The following is a 16822-nucleotide window of genomic DNA, read 5'->3' on the forward strand; positions in this document are numbered from 1 at the left end:
CTGGAAACATTACAGCTTGACAAAAAGTAAAGAGAAGAGAAGAGAAGAGAAGAGAAGAGAAGAGAAGAGAAGAGAAGAGAAGAGAAGAGAAGAGAAGAGAAGAGAAGAGAAGAGAAGAGAAGAGAAGAGAAGAGAAGAGAAGAGAAGAGAAGAGAAGAGAAGAGAAGAGAAGAGAAGAGAAACTCAAGTTCACAAATATAAACAAATCCTGTGTTCCTCAACAATACAATGTCAAACCTTTAGTTTTGCAGCTACACTGAACCAAAAACTTTTAAATGCCGCGATGTAAAAAATCAATAAGAAAAAATACTACCTGCAGGTGAACATGTAATGGCTACGTCCTGGGTATGGTTGCAATTACTGACTCCGATCCCGTTGTGAGGGCAACTTTCTAGATTGCTTTCACGACCGGTGCACATGAGATTGTCTAAGTGAATCGGTCCAGTGCCGCTTGCATAAGACCCTGTCGCCACAGCATCTGTAACACCTGGGAAACGGAGTTGCCTGCAAGCTACCTGGGCGTCCCATAGATCCCAGTGGTCACCGCACACCGTGCCCCACGTACCGTTCAGGAAGATCTCAAGCCGACCCTCATTACGAGTGCTTCCTCCAATGAGGCGAAGTTCAGCTGCCGGGAAATTTCACAAAGCAAATTAAACACTTTGCTCTTTACACCTGCATGACTGCATTTCCACTAAATCCATTTGCAAAATGACATGGTCAACAAGCAGTTCTCAGAGCCAGACTGACGTAGAGTTAAAAACATCCTTCCATAAACGCATTTTTAGCGTGCTTACCGGTGTGTGTGCGTAAGGTGTTGAATGTGTCGGCGAATCAAGGCAAACGGATACGCATATGTAATGGGCCAAAATTCACACTTGGATTGATATATTTGGGAAACTTTTTGGGCCAGTAGGCACATGTACACAAAATGTGTACGTGTTCCTCATGTTCAGAACGTAGGCGACCTGCGCGTGACTATAGGGCAGGAGACACCCCAGTAAATCTCCTTAAATTGATCAATATTATCACCATGTTACAATAGCACATGTTGTATTGCTACCTAAGTTCAATGCACGGATTGACCTTCAACAGTAGAACCGCTTTCCAAGTAATGAGCCTCACTTAAGGAATGACTGGTTGAACCACAAGGCCCTTGGGAAGGAAAGCAGGGCTGGACCGGATGGGTCATGAGGCAGCCCTTATAAGGAAAAGTCAGTGTTCATTAATTTGACTAACCCTACCCTCAAATCCAAATGAACCAAACATATTCATGCACGCTGTATTAATATTCAAAGAATAGTAGCTGATACCTAATAAGGCAAGGAAACTTGTATGATGGATGAAAAATGGAATGTCCAGCAAATGTATAAAATCCCTATGAGTTCTGGCAATTGGGCAGAGAGCCGCACATCGAGCCAGCCGAATAAACCACATCAACTACAGTACAACTTTGTCTCAAGTCATCCTCCTGTGTCGATTCATATGACCTGTCGGGTTATATTTGGTGGAGAATCCGGGTAGCTCTCTCTGCGTCAAGTCTTTCATGATTACACGATCGAAGTCCAAGCAACAGCTTTCATCAGCCATGGCATGTACAGCTCATATCGAATCTATCCTCCCAAAGTTTACTGGGTATGACTCGGAGGATCCCGAGCTTTGGCTTGACCGGTACGAGAGATATGGTCTTCAAAAGACTTGGACAGCAGCACAACAAGCCAGCAATTTTCCTCTCTATCTTTCAAGTGCCGCTAGCTACTGGTATACAGATCTCCCTGGGGAGACTAAGGCCGCCTTTGCAACACTCAAGCAGGCGTTTCTCAAAAGTATCAGCCCCACGAAGGCATGCGATGGGTTAGACTCTCAGAGCTCGCCGACCGAAAGCAACAGACGAACGAAACGGTCGAGAAATACCTGGTGGACATAGAAAAGCTGTGCTGTCAACTGAAGAAGTCACCGGAGGAAAGGATGGAGGCCTTCATCAGAGGACTACGCCCCAGCATTCGAGCATACGTCATCAAGGCTCACCCAAAGACCGTGGACGAGGCGGTGACTCAAGCGCGGATAGCGCAATCAACGTACACACAAGACGAAATACCTTCCACCGAAGTCAACTCGGCGATTAAACATTTAACAGCCCAGATAACCGCCCTGAAAGATAAGCTGCCAACCATCTCTGCCACCCAGCCAACGCCCCAACAACTACCAAACGCAGAACAGAATCAGCTCCGCCCCCAGCGATCCCAAGTTTTCTGCGCCAACAGCAAGGCCGAGGACAGCAGCAAGCACAACCGACTAGGCCTCCGATGATGATGTACCCGTGCCGTGGATGTGGAGGTGAGTGTACAAGTAGGCAAACATGTCCGGCCTGGGGTATTGAATGTAACTATTGTCGTAAGTTTGGTCATTTTGCTAGAGTGTGTTTCCAACGTAACCGATCTAACACCGTCAATGATATCCACCTGTCAAATCAATGACTAGAAAATCAGACATTTCCGGTTCCACACCTGACTAATGTTTCTGCCATGTCAGGCGGAAGCAATCTAGTTCAGGTAAAAATTGGCTCCAATAAACGATTCGCGTTACTCGATACGGGTGCGTTAATATCATGCATGACTAGAAATACATACGTGCAGTGTTTTCCTCAAGATCAGTTCCCTTTGGGCCATTCAGATGTGCCCTTAATTTCAGGTGTTGCTGGTCATGTAACTAGAGTTATGGGCAAGGGTGTTCTGCCGCTTTCTATTGGAGAGCAGAATTTTGAACATCCATTCTATATCCTGGAAACTATGAACCATGAAATCATTCTTGGTGTAGACTTCTTGAAAGCACATAAGGCCAAGATATCGTTTGAGGAAAATCATGTAGTGTTCCCCGATTCCCCTTCTATTCCATTAGTAGGTAAAGAGGCAAAGAAGGCAACTGTCCGGGCAGTGTGTAACGTATCATTGGCACCCAGAACACAGACTGTACTTCCTGTTCAATGTAGAAATATTAAGGCCCAATACGGCATTATCGAACCTATTCCAACCTTGTATGATGACACAGTTAGTTGGCGCCAAGTGTGTTGTTAAATCTGTTCATGGTAAATCTGTATATTAGCTCATGAATCCTTCTGACAATTCTGTGCAGATAAAACGTAACCAAGTGGTTGGCTATTGGGAGCCACTCTCTGATGATATGTATATTGAAAGCTTTGAGGTCGGCGGAAAAGATACCCCTACGGTTAAGTCTAAACAAACAGATGTGACACACAAACACACTGTAACCGTGACCGAAAGTGTTGAGCACCCTGACATTGTAGAGGAACTTGCTATCACTATGGAGGATTCTGATTTAACATCAGATGAAAAGCAACAACTTATCTTATTTTTGGCTCGGAACAAGGAGGTTTTCGCGAAAGATGTAACTGATTTGGGTACCACTAATATTCATCACCACAGAATAGACACGGGTGACGCAAAACCAATCCACCAACGTTTCTATCGCACTTCCCCTGTTCACAAAGCAGAAATTGACAAGCAAATCCAAGATATGCTCAACGCTGACATAATTGAACCATCAACCTCACCCTGGGCTAGCCCGGTTGTTCTTGTGAAAAAGAAGAATGGCGAATTCCGATTTGCTATCGATTACCGTCGCCTCAATCGAATCACAAAACCCATGTCTTTCCCTCTACCACGACCTGATGATGTATATGACACCATAGGTGAATCCCATGCTACGATATTCACTGTACTCGATCTTGCGTCAGGATTTTGGCAAATACCTCTGGATGAAGATAGCCGCGCGAAAACGGCTTTCACATCTCATAGTGGCAATTACCAGTTCAGGAAACTTCCATTTGGTCTCATGAATGCACCAGTTTCGTTCCAAATGGTTATGACCCAAGTCTTGCGTGGGCTGACCTGGAAATTTGCACTCGTGTATGTGGATGACATTATCATTTTCTCACCTGATTTTGACACACATCTGAAACACTTGCAGGCAGTCTTTGACCGGCTCCGTTGTGCAAACTTGAAATTGAAACCACAAAAATGCCACTTTGCTGCCAAACAGGTAACCTATCTCGGGCACATCATATCGAAGCAGGGGATTAAGACTGATCCCGCCAAAACATCAGCGGTTACTACTTTCCCTATCCCTAAAGACCCATCAGAAGTTCGTTCATTTCTAGGACTCTGTAACTACTATCGTAGGTTTGTGAAAGGTTATGCCAACATAGCCGCACCCCTTAACAGACTCCTCCAGAAAGACGTGTCATTTGTATGGACGGCAGATTGTAATCGTGCTTTTCACCAGCTGAAACAAGCACTTATCTCCCCACCAGTTCTCGGCTATCCCAATTTTGATCGTGAGTTCATTCTCGCTACTGATGCTAGTGGCTTTGCAATCAGTTACATCCTCTCTCAAACCGGCGACAACGGTAAGGAGATTGTGATCCAGTACGGTGGGAGAGCACTCACAAAAGCTGAACAAAAGTGGTCTATAACTGAAAGGGAGGGGCTAGCTGTTGTCGAAGGTATTCAGTTTTATCGGGTGTATCTAGTATTTGAATGTAAAAATCTGAATCTTTCAAGCCACCAAAATTTCAAGGAAACATCTAATGTCGCAATGACATTTAGCTCCACTTTCCTCTCTGGTCGCATTTGTTTTGGTAAATAGACCTTTGTGGAGTTCAAGGTTAATTTTAGCATGAACGCATGATGTCGAAAGTTAGATGTGATTATACGATACGCAACAACATTTTTAAAATTATTGCGGACGAGAGAGCTCTTTCTCAAGTTCACATTTCTGTTCCCCTGTTAATATAACTAAACATGGGCTTTAAATTACTTGGGACTCCCAAATGGCCAAGAGACGTGACCAAGATCAGCTGGTAATTTAATCGATGTAGAGATCAATGTGGGCAGCAGCGTAGAAGATAAGCATTCACTGAAATTACCCAAACTTTTTGACATGCAGATCAATGTCACCAGCCGATTACCTCTCAATGGATAGGAATAGAACATCAGTTATGAGTAGCACTGTACGTTCATTAAACATCTTATATGAAGCTCATTTTTTTCTTTACCAAATTCGCAGGTAGGTCCTGTGTAGCCATGCGCACAACTGCAGGTGAAACTGGTAGAAGAACTGGTGCAAGATCCACCGTTCATACAGGGTTCACTGTCACAAGGCTCTGAGTGAAAATAGAATTAATGATTCAAGTCCAGACAGTTTGTAAAAACAAAAGGCAACATCGTGGTACAGAGTTAGTGGTAACAGTTACATCTGCACAGTTTGAGCTCTAAAACTAGCAGTGCGTGTTTACGCAAAATTATACAAAAGTTAATGGCCAAACAACCAAGGACTACAACGATAAACTCTGTTGATTACATTCCAGGTCGTTCACAGGAGAGAGTTATAGAATTCTATATAAACTCCCAACAGTCCCTACTCTAATATGCAGATTTATTACTCTAATCTATCAGGCAATGGTTCTACGATTGATAAATGGGGGATGGGTAATGGGATCAATCCCCCCAAAAACAGCCAGAGAAAAAGACAAAAGAAAGACGATTTGTGGTCTTTTGATTCACCTCCCTTCAGAAAGCAAGTAAATAAACAAACCAACATCTCAATTCAACAAAAGAGAGGCTAAAAAGGTTCAACCAATATTTGGTTGCCATAAAACGGTATGACCCCAGAATTTTGTTCAGGATCCGCCTTTGTCCATTGGCAGAACATATTAAGTTATTCCACAGTCAACTGAACGCTGGCTACATACCCACAACTTATACATTCTAATCATAATAAACTGCACGCTCCCTATTAGTGTACAACGTGTTGCTTATAAATGCCTGCTTGCACACTTTCTCAAGTCACGATTATTTAAATGTAAACACAAACACCCAAGCCGTCTCTGTAAATAATGAAAAGGTTGGCCGTATCCAAATTACGTACCGGTAGCTGAAGCTTGAAACAAAAAGTGGAAAGCCATGTCAATTTCAAGCTGCAGTCGTGTATAACTCCGAAAGGCTATATAGCTTACCACATCGAACACCAGCATCCTCATAATGTCCACAGTTGTGAATGCCAACACCATTGTGCCTACAATCGAAAAGAGTCTCTTCTCTGCCTGTGCAACCAACATTATCCAGTAGAATCTCTAGTCCGTAGTTCCCTCCAAAGGTACCCCCTGTAAGGGCTCGCACGGCTTGGGAGTAGCCCAGTTGCCGGCAGACAACTGTAGCATCGTTAAAACTCCAGCTGTCATCGCAAACTGTTCCCCACGCGCCATTCAGATAAACTTCCACCCGGCCTTCGTTGGAGCTGGCACCGTCAACGAGTCGTACTTTCACAGCAAAGAATAGGATTATTACAGTTTTTCCATAAATTATTACAATTTTCCAAATTAAAAGCTCTTAATAGCCTTCAATTCTAAAATAAGAGAAATGCACATTCATCCGTTTTTAATTTTTGACTGTATCATAAAACGGCCTTGTATGTTAGAAAAATGAACGTTGTGAAACGTACGTTTTAATTTCCATACCTTCCAATAAAACAGAAACTTCTCAAGTAAAAAAGGAAAACTATTTAGGCTTTTTGCCATTAAAAAGTATGATGATTCCCCCGCTTTAATAAAGTTTACCTGATGGATTACATTTGACGCCTGCGTCATCGTCATGCGTGCAATTATGAACCCCAATCCCTCTGTGACGACAGCTCAGGAGGTTACTTTCAAGACCACTGCATGACACTTCATCCAGGTGTATTGGTCCAGTACCAACTCCGAATAATCCTCCCTCGGCAGCCCTGATGGCACCGGGGAAGCCAAGCTGCCTGCAAGCCACCTGGGCGTCCTGAAATCCCCACGAGTCGTCGCACACTGTACCCCACTGGCCGTTGCTGAAGACCTCTAGACGGCCCTCGCTGTGAGTGTCACCACCAAGAAGACGAATCTCACCTTCAAAGTAAAAAAAAATATTCTTACAACAATGCTGTCTGATTTTCACACAAGATCGGTCTGCTGAAATGATAAACAATTTCTATGTCATACCTCAAGGTGAAAGTTAACGAGTTCAACAAGAACTATAAATTACTATAACAAAAGCCCGAGATTTCAACAACCTTGTTTGGTTCGTCATAGTCCTAGAAGCACATTATCATCATGTAAATTACTGTGCTTATGTAATGGCAATTACAAACAACAACCCGTCTTTAGTTTTTGGTAAACGTACCACATCTGACCCCAGCATCCTTGTAATGTCCACAGTTGTGAATCCCGACTCCATTGTGTGAGCAACTGAACACAGTCTCTTCATCACCCGTACATTCAACATTATCCAGGAGTATATCCAGCCCGTAGCCACCACCAAAGACAGCCCCAGTCAAGGCCCGTAAAGCACCTCCGCGACCCAGCTCCCGGCAGATGACAGCTGCGTCATTCAAGTCCCAGTAGTCATCACAGATAGTCCCCCAGACACTGTTGGAGTACACCTCCACCCGCCCTTCATTGGAACTGGAACCGTCCGCTAAGCGGACTTCAATGTTAAAAAAATTGCCAACAAGCGTTACTAAGGTGTTAAAAGCTTCAAGCTTCAGGATTTCATTTATATTTTGCTAATACACGCAGTCGTGAGTAATCATTCAGCGCAACTTATTTAATATATGTAACTAAACTCGATTAACTTTTCATAATGAAACCATTTTCAATGCCAGAAAATTATAACACATCTACAACATCGAGACAGATATTACGCTTGATTTAATAAGCAGGTATATTCAGATTTATCACTGCTTGACTGATCATGAGTTCACATCTTCAAATATATCCCAAGTTCGAGATACTGCATTGTCAAGGTTGTTAATTTTTCAGCTTAGTTCCTCTAAAGTAAAAAACTGCTCAAATATGCTGCGAAGCAATTTAAACAGTGCTGAAATATAACCTGCAAGGGAACACGCGACGGCTACATCCTGGGCATGGTTGCAATTATTGACTCCAATCCCACTGTGAATACAGCTTTCTAGATTGCTTTCTCTGCCGGTGCACATGAGATCATCCAGGTAAATCGGTCCAGTGCCGTTTCCATATGAGCCTGTTGCCACAGCATCTGTGACACCGGGGAAACCAAGCTGTCTGCAAGCCACCTGGGCGTCCCGTAGATCCCAGTGGTCACCGCACACTGTACCCCACGTTCCGTTCAGAAAGATCTCAAGTCGACCCTCATTACGAGTGCTTCCTCCGACAAGACGCAGTTCAGCTGAAAGGGGAATTTCAAACAGTGGAACACTTTTGTTTCTTAAACTGACATGACTGGTATCTCCATGACGCACAGTATGTATACTGACCTGGCCATCAAGCAATTAGGATGCAGTACGACGCTACAGATTTGTAACCTTTCCATAAACGCATTTTGAGTGCATCTAGCAGTATATGCATAAGTACGGTGTGGAACGATGTTGAGTGAAACATGGCAAATGGGTGCACACACATAACGGACCAAAACATGTAGAAAGGCGCATTTCGAAACCTTTCGACTACTAGGCACATATTTAAATGTTATGCCAACATGTGCATGCGGCTCGTTTTTAAAACGTAGATAAGTTGTTGACGTTGACGATACATAGTTCAAGGACAACCCAGTTAAGGCGTGCCGATCAAGATGATTTTTAGCTGACCCGCATTATGAGTGCTCCCCCCTCAAGACAAAGTTCAGTTGAAGCGGTGTAGTACGCAGTGGTTTGCAGAGGTGTCTGAGAGAAACGCAACTAATTCGAATTACACATTACTTCAGACACCTTTCTGACTAACAGGCACGAATCTGTAGGCCCGGGTGCGTTCATCCCGGTTAACAGCTTGCGTGAGGTGTGCGTGGTTGTAGGCTAGGGGAAATTCCATTGAAGGCGTCTCCATAATTATGAGATCTAAGGAAAAACATTGCAGCAGAGGTTCATGATGCTAAAAGGATTTGTGCCTGTTTTTGCTTGATGTGATAATATCACACGCGAAGACACAATGATCAATGAATATGAAGCAATAATGCTTAATGGAGGTCAATTTGATGTAAAGTTTTCTTCCACTAAAATCTGCTGGTACTTTGGATAAGTATATCATTCTTTTTAGCCATCGATCACTTCCCCATGGAGAGGAAAATAATTGGCGGCAAATAGCACTGCGTACTTGTTTACCACTTTTGTTACGTTCATTGTTTCTTTACCAAATTCGCAGGTAAAACCAGAGTAACCAGGAGCACAACTGCAGGTGAAATTTGTAGAAGAACTGGTGCAAGAGCCTCCGTTCATGCAGGGTTCACTGTCACAAGGCTCTGAGTGAAAATAGAATCATTGATTCAAGTCCAGACAGTTTGTAAGAACGAAAGGCAACATCGTGGTACAGAGTTAGCGGTAACAGTTACATCTGCACAATTTGAGCTCTAAAACCAGCAGTGCATGATTGCGCAAAATTATGCAAAAGTTAATGGCCAAACATCCAAGGACTAGAATGATAAATTCTGTTGATTACATTCCAGGTCGTTCACAGAAGAGAGTTATATAATTCTACATAAACTCCCAACAGTCCCTACTCTGATATGCAGGTTTAGTACTCGAATCTATCAGGCAATGGTTCTACGATTGATAAATGGGGGATGGGTAATGGGGTCAATTCCCCAAAAAACAGCCACAGAAAAAGACAAAAGAAAGACGATTTGAGGTCCTTGATTCGCCTCCCTTCGGAAAGCAAGTAAATAAACAAACCAACATCTCAATTCAACCAAAGAGAGGTTAAAAAGGTTCAACCAATATATGGTTGCCATAAAACGGTTTGACCCCTAGAATTTAGTTAAGGATCCGCCTTTGCCCATTGGCAGAACACATTAAGTTATTCCCACAGTCAACTGAACGCTGGCTACATACCCACAACTTATACATTCTAATCATAATAAACTGCACGCTCCCTATTAGTGTACAACGTGTTGCTTATAAATACCTGCTAGCACACTTTCTCAAGTCACGATTATTTAAATGTAAACGCAAACACCCAAGCCGTCTCTGTAAATACTGAAAAGGTTGGCCGTATCCAAATTACGTACCGGTAGCTGAAGCTTGAAACAAAAAGTGGAAAGCCATGTCAATTTCAAGCTGCAGTCGTGTATAACTCCGAAAGGCTATATAGCTTACCACATCGAACACCAGCATCCTCATAATGTCCACAGTTGTGAATGCCAACACCATTGTGCCTACAATCGAAAAGAGTCTCTTCTCTGCCTGTGCAACCAACATTATCCAGTAGAATCTCTAGTCCGTAGTTCCCTCCAAAGGTACCCCCTGTAAGGGCTCGCACGGCTTGGGAGTAGCCCAGTTGCCGGCAGACAACTGTAGCATCGTTAAAACTCCAGCTGTCATCGCAAACTGTTCCCCAGGCGCCATTCAGATAAACTTCCACCCGGCCTTCGTTGGAGCTGGCACCGTCAACGAGTCGTACTTTCACAGCAAAGAATAGGATTATTACAATTTTCCAAATTAAAAGCTCTTAATAGCCTTCAATTCCAAAATAAGAGAAATGCACATTCATCCGTTTTTAATTTTTGACTGTATCATAAAACGGCCTTGTATGTTAGAAAAATGAACGTTGTGAAACGTACGTTTTAATTTCCATACCTTCCAATAAAACAGAAACTTCTCAAGTAAAAAAGGAAAACTATTTAGGCTTTTTGCCATTAAAAAGTATGATGATTCCCCCGCTTTAATAAAGTTTACCTGATGGATTACATTTGACGCCTGCGTCATCGTCATGCGTGCAATTATGAACCCCAATCCCTCTGTGACGACAGCTCAGGAGGTTACTTTCAAGACCACTGCATGACACTTCATCCAGGTGTATTGGTCCAGTACCAACTCCGAATAATCCTCCCTCGGCAGCCCTGATGGCACCGGGGAAGCCAAGCTGCCTGCAAGCCACCTGGGCGTCCTGAAATCCCCACGAGTCGTCGCACACTGTACCCCACTGGCCGTTGCTGAAGACCTCTAGACGGCCCTCGCTGTGAGTGTCACCACCAAGAAGACGAATCTCACCTTCAAAGTAAAAAAAATATTCTTACAACAATGCTGTCTGATTTTCACACAAGATCGGTCTGCTGAAATGATAAACAATTTCTATGTCATACCTCAAGGTGAAAGTTAACGAGTTCAACAAGAACTATAAATTACTATAACAAAAGCCCGAGATTTAAACAACCTTGTTTGGCGTCATAGTCCTAGAAGCACATTATCATCATGTAAATTACTGTGCTTATGTAATGGCAATTACAAACAACAACCCGTCTTTAGTTTTTGGTAAACGTACCACATCTGACCCCAGCATCCTCGTAATGTCTGCAGTTGTGAATCCCGACTCCATTGTGTGAGCAACTGAACACAGTCTCTTCATCACCCGTACATTCAACATTATCCAGGAGTATATCCAGCCCGTAGCCACCACCAAAGACAGCCCCAGTCAAGGCCCGTAAAGCACCTCCGCGACCCAGCTCCCGGCAGATGACAGCTGCGTCATTCAAGTCCCAGTAGTCATCACAGATAGTCCCCCAGACACTGTTGGAGTACACCTCCACCCGCCCTTCATTGGAACTGGAACCGTCCGCTAAGCGGACTTCAATGTTAAAAAAATTGCCAACAAGCGTTACTAAGGTGTTAAAAGCTTCAAGCTTCAGGATTTCATTTATATTTTGCTAATACATGCAGTCGTGAGTAATCATTCAGCGCAACTTATTTAATATATGTAACTAAACTCGATTAACTTTTCATAATGAAACCATTTTCAATGCCAGAAAATTATAACACATCTACAACATCGAGACAGATATTACGCTTGATTTAATAAGCTGGTATATTCAGATTTATCACTGCTTGACTGATCATGAGTTCACATCTTCAAAATATCCCAAGTTCGAGATACTGCATTGTCAAGGTTGTTAATTTTTCAGCTTAGTTCCTCTAAAGTAAAAAAACTGCTCAAATATGCTGCGAAGCAATTTAAACAGTGCTGAAATATAACCTGCAAGGGAACACGCAATGGCTACATCCTGGGCATGGTTGCAATTATTGACTCCAATCCCACTGTGAATACAGCTTTCTAGATTGCTTTCTCTGCCGGTACACATGAGATCATCCAGGTAAATCGGTCCAGTGCCGTTTCCATATGAGCCTGTTGCCACAGCATCTGTGACACCGGGGAAACTGAGCTGTCTGCAAGCCACCTGGGCGTCCCGTAGATCCCAGTGGTCACCGCACACTGTACCCCACGTTCCGTTCAGAAAGATCTCAAGTCGACCCTCATTACGAGTGCTTCCTCCGACAAGACGCAGTTCAGCTGAAAGGGGAATTTCAAACAGTGGAACACTTTTGTTTCTTAAACTGACATGACTGGTATCTCCATGACGCACAGTATGTATACTGACCTGGCCATCAAGCAATTAGGATGCAGTACGACGCTGCAGATTTGTAACCTTTCCATAAACGCATTTTGAGTGCATCTAGCAGTATATGCATAAGTACTGTGTGGAACGATATTGAGTGAAACATGGCAAATGGGTGCACACACATAACGGACCAAAACATGTAGAAAGGTGCATTTCGAAACCTTTTCGACCACTAGGCACATATTTACATGTTATGCCAACATGTGCCTGCGGCTCATTTTCAAAATGTAGATGAGCTGTTGACGTTGACAATACATAAGGTCAGGGGACATCCAAGTTAAGGCGTGCCGATCAAGATGATTTCTAGCTGACCCGCATTATGAGTGCTCCCCCCTCAAGACGAAGTTCAGTTGAAGCGGTGTAGTGTGCAGTGGTTTGCAGAGGTGTCTGAGAGAAACGCAACTAATTCGAATTACACATTACTTCAGACACCTTTTTGACTAACAGGCACAAATTTGTATGCCAACGTGCGTTCACCCCGGTTAACAGCGTGCATGAGGTGTGCGTGGTTGTAGGCTAGGGGAAATTCCAGTGAAGGCGTCTCCATAATTATGAGATCTAATAAAAAAAAATTGCAGCAGAGGTTCGTGATGCTAAAAGAATTTGTGCCTATTTTTTGCTTGATGTGATAATATCACGTGCGAAGACACAACGATCAATGAATATGAAGCAATAATGCTTAATGGAGGTCAATTTGATGTAAAGTATACTTCCACTAAGATCTGCTGGTACTTTGGATAAGTATATCATTCTTATTAGCCATCGATCACTTCCCCATGGAGAGGAAAATAATTGGCGGCAAATAGCACTGCGTAATTGTTTACCACTTTTGTTACGTTCATTGTTTCTTTACCAAATTCGCAGGTAAGTCCAGAGTAACCAGGAGCACAACTGCAGGTGAAATTTGTAGAAGAACTGGTGCAAGATCCACCGTTCATACAGGGTTCACTGTCACAAGGCTCTGAGTGAAAACGGATTCAATTGTTCAAGACCTTTCTTCAGTAACAGAAATCAACATTATAGTATAGCTTCATACAAAAAAACTGTAGGCCTATCATCCCCACATCAAATAAAATGGCTCAAATGATAACACCCAAGCCAGTTCAATATATATTAGGGCGTTTTTCAACGATTTTTCCCTTTTGGCGGAGACGTACAGTACGCTTATGTTGAATATTTTTCTTGTGTATGCTGATGGAATGGAATTTGAAGAAAAGTATTGGCCCTTGCACTAACGCCTGTTGCACTTTTTTGGACGGGGTAAGATAATATTGCACCGACCAATGTGTTTCCATCGCCAAGTTTGATAATCACTGAGCACAAAAGCACCTATCTATATTTATAGAGGTTTTAATCAGATTCATTTTGCAATGTTGCACTGTATCATTCGTGAATGTTTATTCTTCGTCACTGCTTACCACATCGAACCCCAGCATCCTGGTAATGTCCACAGTTGTGGATCCCAACACCTTTATGTGGACAATTGAAGATAGTCTGTTCATCACCCCTGCAAGCAACATTATCAAGTAGTATCTCTAGTCCGTAGTTCCCTCCAAAGGCACCACCTGTAAGGGCTCGCACCGCTCGGGAGAAGCCCAGTTGCCGGCAGACGACTGTAGCATCGAAAATACCCCAAAAATCGTCGCAAACCGTTCCCCAACTCCCATTCAAGAACACCTCTACTCGGCCTTCGTTGGAACTTGAGCCGTCAACCAGTCTCACTGTTAATCACCAGAAAAGGCAGAAAGGTTCTACGAAAAGCTCTTCTGATAGACACCGGGATCATGGGCGTAAATCCCATGGCTTATGGGGGTATATATCCCCCCTTTTTAAAGTAAGGGGATAGGCTATTGAATCAACCTCCCCCCCACACACACACACACACATTTGTGATGAGCAAAATAATTAAAGCTGATTGTGAAGAATTTTCTGGATTTCCCTACGACTATAATGTTTGGAATATAACTAAGAGGAGAAAATAATTTTAAAAAGTCATAAATATACTATTTTGATATACGATTCCTGAACAATGTCCATTTATAGGATGTATAATGCCCCCTTCCCCGTTTTTCAAATGTTCATGGCCGGGCAACTTACTGCTCCCCTTTCCCCATCCCCCAAATTTCCAGCACAGATTTACGCCTCTGGCCAGAATAGTGTTATTAAAGTTGAAAATGGTTTGTAGGGCGGCCTCCTTGCATAATTTGAAGACATTTCCACCAGAATGGCATATTCATGGCTTTTAAAAATTGTTTTCCCTTTTTATTTTAAGCATTTGAGTTGTTGGGAAATCAAAAAAAAATATTCACAATCCACTGAAACGTTTCGCTTATACAAAAAATGAGGGATAATTCAGTAGCACATACCCCACGTCGAAAAAAGAATAATACTATAATTGCCTAGTTGAATTGGCTCCTTGATAACCTGGACTTTACCCATGCAATCATGTTTTTACCTGAGTGGTCACATATGACGCCTGCGTCTTCACTATGAGTACAGTTATGAACACCGACCCCACTGTGCGAACAACTGTGGAGGTCGCTTTCGATACCGGTGCATGCCACATCGTTCAGGTGGATTGGACCGTCACCAGCTCCAAACGATCCTGCCGGGATAGCTTCTATGGCGCCGGGGAAGCCAAGCTGCCGGCAAGCCACCTGGGCGTCCTGTCGTCCCCACGAGTCGTCGCATACTGTACCCCATACTCCGTTGAGAAACACCTCAACGCGACCATCTTTATAGCTGTTGCCATCAGCAAGGCGAAGTCGACCTAAATGTCAAAATAAAATGCACAACAGGTGGAGATTGCGTTGTTATTCCTACATCAAAAATCGTGGCAAACGGGAGCACGTATTTGCTAGACCTAAAATGAATACGTTATGTGCCTTTGAGCTGATCAGTTATAATAAAACAAATGCATATAAAGTGGTTTCCAGAGGTTTGAACCCCAGAAGACTAGATATCTTAGGCGTTTTAAAGTAACTAATGGCTCCTCTTAACCACAGCTTGACGAACTGTGGGGTCAGGCACATCGAAATTTGATTTCTTCGTTATCAGTTATTTCTATCAAAATATCAGGCCCCCTTACAGTGCTGTATATCCCCCCGATAAGGCGTTTGCAATTAACTGAACAGTATTGCAGGCACAGTGCATCACAAACTAGCTACTTGCTAGAATTCTCTAGTCAGACATGTCCAATTGTAAGCATGCACGTTTTTGGTAGAATATTGTAAGACTCCTGTTTAGTTGTGGGTACTCCCCTTCTGCTATCTTTTTTTATCACGTTTTACACTTCCGAGGCAAAAACCATTACGTTTTCAGCTTACCACACCGAACTCCTGCATCTTCAGAGTGACCACAATTGTGATTCCCCAGTCCTGGATGACGGCAATCAAACACGGTATCTTCGTCCCCGATGCAAGCTACGTTATCCAGCAGAATTTCAAGTCCGTAACCACCCCCGAAGGCAGCCCGGGACAGAGCGTCCAGGGCCCCTCCTAAGCCAAGCTCACGGCAGACGACAGCGGCGTTCATCAGGTCCCAACGATCGTCGCAGATGGTTCCCCACACGCCACCGGAGAACACTTCAACACGCCCTTCATTCGATGTCGAGCCACCCACTAATCGGACTTCAGTGCAAACAAAAATCAATAATTCTCCAACAGTGACAAACCAAGAGATTCCTTATCGTCTTCATTAATTTGAGATGGTTTGTACGAAGTTAAAAGTGTAGATAGATTGGAATACTAAAAGAAGAAGCTTTTATTTGAGGGGATGATTATTTTTAGACAGTGTTTAATTCTGACGAATGACATCTGGGTTTTACCTGCAGGCTCGCACACAACTCCCACGTCATTTGAGTGATCACAGTTGTGTATTCCTATGCCAGCATGTACACAACTCTCCAGGTTTTCTTCATCACCAGTGCATATGACATCGTCGAGATAAATTGGGCCCGTTCCATTTCCAAAAGATCCACCATGAGTTTCCCGGATAACACCAGGGAAACCGAGCTGCCTGCAGGCTACTTGGGCGTCCTGTAGGTCCCACAGGTCACCACAAACAGTGCCCCAAGTGCCGTTGATACTGATTTCAAGCCTGCCTTCGTAACGGTTACTTCCGTCTACCAGACGAAGCTCAGCTGCAGGGAATATTTGGATTCAACAAAATGGAAATTAAAAGACTGCATGTGCATGCAATCAGAGTAAAGCGAAATGTGACTTCCTTTAACCAATATGTAATTTTATTTGTCTCAGGAAGATTCAATTCCCGAATTTGCAATCGTACAGCTGTGGTAGGATTTTCATTTTTTAATACACGCCACATCAAGTCCATAAAAGATGCAAGCAAAAACGGTTACT

General features: G+C 43.3%; 1 protein-coding gene across 2 annotated transcripts in view; it reads right to left on the reverse strand.

The window, feature by feature from the left end:
* Window positions 1-16822, reverse strand: part of LOC110989982 (uncharacterized) — a 72396-nt gene that overhangs the window by 20295 nt on the left and 35279 nt on the right. The window contains exons 21-36 of one of the 2 annotated variants that reach the window (XM_087138676.1): window positions 16288-16602; window positions 15788-16090; window positions 14917-15231; window positions 13880-14182; window positions 13315-13422; window positions 12038-12352; window positions 11330-11632; window positions 10744-11058; window positions 10165-10467; window positions 9204-9311; window positions 7932-8246; window positions 7224-7526; window positions 6635-6949; window positions 6035-6337; window positions 5075-5182; window positions 314-628 (exon numbers count right to left, since the gene is read on the reverse strand). In XM_087138676.1, the coding sequence (XP_086994802.1) occupies window positions 314-628; window positions 5075-5182; window positions 6035-6337; window positions 6635-6949; window positions 7224-7526; window positions 7932-8246; window positions 9204-9311; window positions 10165-10467; window positions 10744-11058; window positions 11330-11632; window positions 12038-12352; window positions 13315-13422; window positions 13880-14182; window positions 14917-15231; window positions 15788-16090; window positions 16288-16602 (4347 nt within the window). The remainder of the gene's footprint in view (window positions 1-313; window positions 629-5074; window positions 5183-6034; window positions 6338-6634; window positions 6950-7223; window positions 7527-7931; window positions 8247-9203; window positions 9312-10164; window positions 10468-10743; window positions 11059-11329; window positions 11633-12037; window positions 12353-13314; window positions 13423-13879; window positions 14183-14916; window positions 15232-15787; window positions 16091-16287; window positions 16603-16822) is intronic. The other variant, XM_022254719.2, reaches the window with a different exon arrangement.

Source organism: Acanthaster planci, linkage group LG01, assembly GCF_054643075.1.
Source record: "Acanthaster planci isolate LZ-2023a linkage group LG01, COTS_SCS, whole genome shotgun sequence".
Classification (NCBI taxonomy): domain Eukaryota; kingdom Metazoa; phylum Echinodermata; class Asteroidea; order Valvatida; family Acanthasteridae; genus Acanthaster; species Acanthaster planci.